General features: G+C 39.0%; 1 protein-coding gene across 2 annotated transcripts; it reads left to right on the forward strand.

Annotated features, from left to right (window-relative positions):
• Positions 1-34: 34 nt before the first annotated feature.
• rp2 (RP2 activator of ARL3 GTPase) lies at positions 35-6,715 on the forward strand. 2 transcript variants are annotated; one of them, XM_074668411.1, is made up of 5 exons: positions 35-329; positions 3,169-3,837; positions 4,646-4,760; positions 5,875-5,960; positions 6,052-6,710. In XM_074668411.1, the coding sequence occupies exons 1-5, from the start codon at positions 165-167 to the stop codon at positions 6,133-6,135; spliced, it is 1,119 nt and encodes a 372-aa protein (XP_074524512.1). In that variant the 5' UTR covers positions 35-164; the 3' UTR covers positions 6,136-6,710. The 2 variants fall into 2 exon arrangements, with proteins under 2 accessions (XP_074524512.1, XP_074524513.1); XM_074668412.1 differs by lacking the exon at positions 35-329 and adding an exon at positions 342-482 and having other exon boundaries at positions 6,052-6,715.
• Positions 6,716-7,006: the final 291 nt, after the last annotated feature.

Consider the following 7,006-nt stretch of genomic DNA (forward strand, 5'->3'; position numbering starts at 1 on the left):
CCGACTAGCGCGTCAGTGATTGGCTGCTACATGAAGCTGTAAAACAGGAAGCTCGAATCTTGTCAACTTAAGAGCTCGTAAGCTTCTCCCCTCACATTTTCTGTTCTTTCAGCTAACGGTGCGATTATTAACTGTTCATACCAGGATTTCGTTGAAAGAACAAAATGGGGTGCTTCTTCTCGAAAAAATCCAAAAGGAAGTCGTCCGAAAAAGAGGATCGTACACCTACAACGACGACTGTCGAAACTACGACGACGAGCAACGCGGTTCCCCTTGGCAACAACACCGACGAGGCTCCCAAGCAGTACAGCTGGGATAAGAGGGAAAAGGTAATCTGAAAAACAGTGAATAATGAGATAAAAATCAAGGCCTCTAGTAAATATAAGATTTATCTCTTTAGCCCAATAGAGGCATATATATTTAAATAAGTGTTTAGAGTCACGCCCATTGAGCGAATATGCTGCTGTACTACCTACAAGAAGGTGAGGCTACCTGTAATCTATATATTTGTATGTAGATCACAGTTGTGTCTCTAAATGTATGTCTGCGAGTTTCTGTGACCTTATTTCACCCATTAGCAGTGCCAGCTTATGTTGACATAACTGATTTCCTGAATGCTGCAGGTGCTTAACCAAAACAACAACACACGACTTGGCTGGATTTGATGCAGTACGGTAGTTTAACATGTCATCTAGCAGCTTATATGTTAAGCTTTACACGTAAACGTGTTACCTAACCCGCCAGGTGATGCATGCAACTCGCATAATAAGTTCATAACAGTCTTGAGTTTTAGTCCTCTCGTTGTGTCTCCTCCATGCATGCTGAGTTATCTCATTATAGGATTACTGCACAACACTGACTGTAGTTTAGTGTTAAACAGCTGACCACACTTAGCACGACCTGTGGTGAGAAATTTAGGCGGTGGTTCAACTTCCTTTTTGACTCAGGGCACATTGCACCTTTACTGTGGTTCACTGAACTGCACACTTTATAATGCAGTTTGTTACAGGGTGAATCCCACTGGTCAAAAGTGATCAAAGAAAAGGCACATATTTAAACTCGAGGGTGGATGTTGAGAAATAACAGGTAGGTGATGGACAAGGAGCACGGCTTCATTTATTTGCCCTTTATTTAACCAGTAAATAACTCAGTGGGATTAAAATTCTAACTTTTTAGGAGTGTCACTTGAATCAGAGTATTGACACTACTGGCCAAATATTACTCCAGTATAAGCAGAAGTTTTGGTACTCGCATATGTCTGAATCTATACTGCGTGGTTAAAAACAGTGCAGATACAATCATCCATAGTGTTTCTGAGACGTTTATTCTCTGACAGTAACAATAACTGTAGTTATTACGCCAAAAAAATATTCTCAGTTTTCTCCCCGTGCTTCCCTATCAACAGTCCCACGGACAAAGATAAAGTGATGTTACAAAACTTAGAGCATCTTTTTTGCAGCAACAAAATAAAACCCTCTGTTTTCATTGTGGAACAAGTTTTATAAATAGCACATATAAACCGACATAAAAAACACCCTTAATTAATACAAGCTTTTTAGTCCCTGTGCCAAAATCATAAGTAAAGTCACAAGAAAACCCATCTTATCTGTTAAGCGCAGACATAACAATAACATGGCTCCCTCTCCCTTTTTTTATGATTTCTATTTTTCGGCATCTTTGTAAGCAACAGCTGGAAATTAGGATTTACAACACCAGCAGGCCACCACTGCACTTTCTTTATACAAGCTTAGGTAACTTAACTTCCCATTTAGAGAAAAAAAAGAAAGAAAGAAAGTAGTGACTACATGACCATCACGTAAAAAAGTACAGAGACAAAGAGGAAGGAAAAAATTGTGGGTGCTGCAAATGCAACTCATCAAATAAAAAGTTTATTTATCAACTACTTTTCATATCAGTATAACAGATTCGTTGGTATAGTGCTGCCAAACGTTCCATAAAACAGCACAGGATTTTTTTTAGTCTGCGAGTGTTGACATACTTCTAATGTCCCCGTGTGTTTCCCAAGCAGCGGGATGTCAGTGTCCTTTGTACAAAACAAAGGAGACAAGTGAATATATCTTGTTTTTATTACAATGATAAGTACAGCTGGAGAATGAAATTAAGTGCTACTAGACAGATTAGAAAAACAATAAAGTCATAAAAAGAGTTACTTATTCATTAAGTAAATAAACATAAAACCACATTTAGCACAAAATGTAAGGTAATTTTTGTTTGACAGACCATTTCTTTGTTGTAAAAATGCTTTTTTGCACTAAATCTTATACTGGTGTAAAACCAGTTTTTCCCTTTAAATGGAGCCACATTTGTAAGGAACATGCATAGCTGGGATGAGCAGCAGAACTCAGTGTGTCGGATGTGCCAATGAAAAATTTACCAAATTTTCTCTGCTAATGCCAAACAGATTTTTCTGCCATTGACTCTTGTTTTCATGTTTCTGCTCTAAGACCCAGCATGGCACATTTGACTGAGCTTTGCATTGTTACAACAAAGAAATAATATACCAAATACAAGAAGAAACATTTATGTGAATGAACAATGATATCATGTTTAAAATAAAATAAATCATTTGAACTGTCACTGTGTATTTGATCACATTAGTAGAAAAAGTATGAAGCTATTGTTGACCACTCTGTTTGAAAGATTTGGGGTTTTTTTTGTGCATTTATGCTTTCCATATTGTAGAGCCTCCTTCTTCATTATTATATTTTTTGACTATAGCACTTTTAAAGATGAAGAATTTCAAATACACCCAGAGTACACATGTTCCAATAAAAACTCATCCTGTTATAGCCTGATTCAAGTAACTCTGCTCTACCAATAATTTATAACCAACAACATGGTTCCTGATGTTCCCCTCAACCATAATAAAGATAAACAAGAACAGATGAGCAGTGAGAGCTAGTACATCAAGCGTCCACTGCCTTTCACTTGTGTGAAGACCGGACAGGTCCACAGCAACCCAGAGAGGCTGAGCAGTTAGCCCAGGCATCCATGAACCCTCCTGTTCTCACATCTACATCATCCTGTTTATCTGTCTTCTTTACAAGGAAACCAGATAAAAAATAAAAAGAAATGAAGGTTTTTAAATGTCAGTATGATAAAGAAATAACACTGGGCACTAATCTGGTCTCTTTTCTGTCCTCACAGGTTGACCCCAAAGACTACATGCTCACAGGGCTTAAGGATGTCACAGTGGGACGCCTGCCTGGCAAGCTGAACGGTCAACAGTTTGTCATCCAGGAGTGTGAGAACTGCAACATTTACGTGTTTGACCACTCTGCAACCATCACCCTCGACGACTGCGTCAACTGTCGCATTGTTCTGGGGCCTGTCAAAGGCAGCGTGTTTTTCAGGGACTGTAAGGACATTAAGTGTGTGGTGGCCTGTCAGCAGTTCCGCACGCGGGACTGTAAAAAGATGGATGTGTTCTTGTGCTGCGCCACTCAACCCATCATCGAGTCGTCTACGGGGATGAAGTTCGGCTGCTTTCAGTACTTCTACCCCGAGCTGGCCTACCACTTCAAGGATGCCGGGCTCAGCATCTTCAACAACAACTGGAGCAACATCCACGACTTCACGCCAGTGTCTGGAGAGAACAACTGGAGCCTGCTGCCAGAGGCTACTGCAGTTCTGGATCTTGTCCCAGTGCCAGACCCAGAGTCTGAATTCAAGTCTGTTCGAATCTCTGCTGAGCCCTCACGCAGTATCGTGCCCCTGACGAAGGGAGGGAGGCGTAAGGAGAGTGAGGAGTCCTGCCTCTTTGTCTTCTTCTCTGGAGAGTACAGCACGGCAAACGCACGCAAACTGATCGATGAGGTAAGAACAACAAAAAGATGAGAGTGTAAAGATGTGTCATCACTAAAAGGTCTCAGAGGAAGGAGTTATTTATATGTGGATGGAAAAATCACAATCTAATGCTGTATCAGAGCTTACTCACAGATTATTCACTGATCAAGTTTGGCTGCTGTCAGCCAAGTTTTCAAGTGCTTTGTCACAGAATGATTTAAAGCTCAATGAAGGCAGGGTTAACTATATATGTCTTCATCTTTTGAGGTAAAGAAGTTGAAAAATCACTCTAAATGTTTTGATTTTTAGAGGGAATCTTCTTAAGTGTAGAGCAGTCAGCCTGTTACGCCATCATCGACACTGTGAGAGTTAGAGATAACACCTGACATCAAACAGCTCGATAATATCACCCATAACTGTGCCGTTAAATGCACTTCCTTTTCTCATTAAAGGCTGCAGCACACAAAGGTCTCCTGTTTGCTTTTCTGCTGCACACAAATTTGTTTATCCAAGCAGGAATATTTTTAGATGCTCAGTTTTCTCTAAACCACATCACATCCCTGAGCTGTCCCTGGTTTAACTGACTTGAAACTTAGAGCTTGACTTGAAATGCTCACAGACCCTGCAGTGCTGCTTTAACATTCCAGTAATGTTTGTGTGGTTGCCAAAAAATGCATTACTCCACCACTAAAGCATGAGACCCACTCGGAAACGCTTGTGGGAGAGTGCATACGTTGCAACACACCTCTGTAGTTTATCTTTTCTGTGTTTGTGAATGGATTTATCTTCATGCCAAACTGTTTTTCAATTATGAACTTCATCCCTCTCATTTGTACAGACGACTGCCAAGGGCTTTGTGCTGATCCAGACCAAAGAAGTCTCGATGCGACCGGAAGACGTGAAGAGAGTGTTTCAGAACAATGCTGAGGATCTCGTCGAGTGGATCACCAAAGGTGAGTGTAAGAGCTTTACTCGGCCCAAAATACCTTCAGATGTTATCTGACAGAGAAGTTTCACAAGCCTATAGCTGCTTACATCATTTCTGTGAACAAGATTATCAAGCTGTGTTGAACTTACTACTTACGGCATGGTGTGGTGATCCATGAGCACTCAAAATAAAAATGATTAAAGAAAGCATTTGTAATGTTTTCAGGTATTCATAATATCTCTGTTACAATGTTATATTTAGATACAAAATCTGCTGTTTGATTCTGATAGATTAGTTCAGCCCCCTGCAACCCTGAACAGGATGTGCGGTTCAGAAAATGAATGAATGAATGATTCTAATAGATTACTTGTCTCTGAGGCCACAGTTTGTTAGTCAATTTCCCGGTCGACTCATTTTCCTATCCTGTTTTGTTGAAGGCTGCTAAGACTGAGTCAGCCTGCCACTTTTTAACTGGAAAGTTTTGCAATATGAAATCACCAGAAAACAGTCATCACCAAACTATGTGCATTAATTCTGCATCAAGGAGGAGCAGACTGAGTATAAGAAATTGGAGTTTCCTCTGTGATGTAACTCAGTGGTTTCTGCTCTTATTAAGTCTGGCTGAATCTAAAACTTCCGGACTTCACCTGACTGCAGACTTGGGGACTTTCTTAACACTTTCCCTTAAAGTAAGCAGGAGCTGAGAGCTTTCAATCACCACCTTTCAGCCGGTCCATAAGAGAAGAAACACGCTCATCAATCCCAGGTTGCCATGCCTCAAAGAATACTCTGCTTTTAATTTCCATTTTTGTCAAAGTTTGACCATAATTTACAAAAACATCATCCCTTAGTAATGAATGAGACTTGAACTAGGACTGAGTCCATAAACTTTTTTAGGAAAAAAGAGGATTGAGCTCATCAATCAAGTGGAAAAAAAGCGTATTCTTCTGTGGATCCATGTCCAAACAGACCTTTCTGTGTACCCCCTGCTAGCTTTTCTTTCTGAGCTTTATTTTCAAATCTAGTGGTTAAATCCACTTCTTATGTCGCAGTCTCTATCAGCTCCTCTTGTCTTTACCTCACTGGAAATGTATCCGTGGTGTGATGAAGACTTAAAGTTTCATGTTTTATTTCTGAAGGTCCGGTCATTGCTCTCGAGCTGAATGGTGATGGTGTTGTTGAGGCCTGCAAGAGCATTGCTGGTGAGGTGTTCAGTGGGACCAAGGTAATTTGACTGTTGCGTCTTTTCTAGTCTTTACACATCAGTTTTCTTTTTAAAACAGAAAGTCCAATACAAAATATTTATGTCTTTTCAGGTTTTTGTCTCTGATAACAAAAATACATCCTCCAGAGACGTGGACAACTTCTTCAACTTTGCTGACATGCAGATGGGTTTGTGAATCTCTGATTAAATATTTTTGAACCTTATGTAATTCAGTTTGGGTTGTACATGACAGGAGTTTAAATATTTGCCTGTTTTCTTATCAACATTCAGCCAGGAACAAAAAAAACAAACAATATTTTATAAAGCTTTGAAAATCAATTCAGCTAATTGACCATAAGTCTGCAGACTATGATTTACACTTATATCATCAAGAAGCATGGACTGTAAACCACTGAACAACCATTAGTTACTATGACTGCTGTGATTATTTATATTTTTATGAAGGTACTCTGTTACTCTCATTGATTGTGAATGTAGACCTTTGCTGTAAATGTAATTTTTATTTAAATATTTTTTTTGCTGATTGAAATACTTATTTCAGTTAAAAAAGAGCACAAGGATGCCTAAAGGAAAATATTTTCTATAAACTGAAATCATATTTCTTTAAGGATTTATGTGGATTAGAAAACTGTGTGTATATTTGAGAAATGCTGTACAGACGATAACTACATCACTGTTGATATCTGCTAGGCCATAGTTTAATGTGCTGAAATATTTGCTGTGTTTTTGATGTAGAAATCCTGTGACTTTTTTTTTATTTTATAACATTTGTTTTATACTCAACTGAATGTTTTTGTATAGACATAAATTCATGTTCTTTAATATCATTTTTAGTAAAAGTTTCAGAACATTTGACTTTTGTAATTTCTAATGTCTTATAATTTTTTGTAGTTCACAGTTGCTACTGTGCTCTGTGCTCTGCGCTCTATCTAATGTGCTGTCTTTTTAAGCAAAGTTGCAGCTTTCACTTCTGCTGTTCAGCTTCCACCTCCTTCAACTACATATTGTATCATTTAGGTCACTACTAAAGGAACATTAGTCCCCCT

Source organism: Halichoeres trimaculatus, unplaced genomic scaffold (assembly GCF_033239565.1).
Source record: "Halichoeres trimaculatus isolate MK-OKI-2021-1 unplaced genomic scaffold, fHalTri1.1 fHalTri1_scaffold_4, whole genome shotgun sequence".
Lineage (NCBI taxonomy): Eukaryota > Metazoa > Chordata > Actinopteri > Labriformes > Labridae > Halichoeres > Halichoeres trimaculatus.

Bases quoted from the DNA above. Each gene is read 5' to 3' on its own strand.
- rp2 (XM_074668411.1), top strand. From the start codon at position 165: ATGGGGTGCTTCTTCTCGAAAAAATCCAAAAGGAAGTCGTCCGAAAAA. The intron at 3,838-4,645 runs GTAAGAACAACA...TCATTTGTACAG, and splicing joins CACGCAAACTGATCGATGAG to ACGACTGCCAAGGGCTTTGT. The intron at 5,961-6,051 runs GTAATTTGACTG...ATGTCTTTTCAG, and splicing joins AGGTGTTCAGTGGGACCAAG to GTTTTTGTCTCTGATAACAA.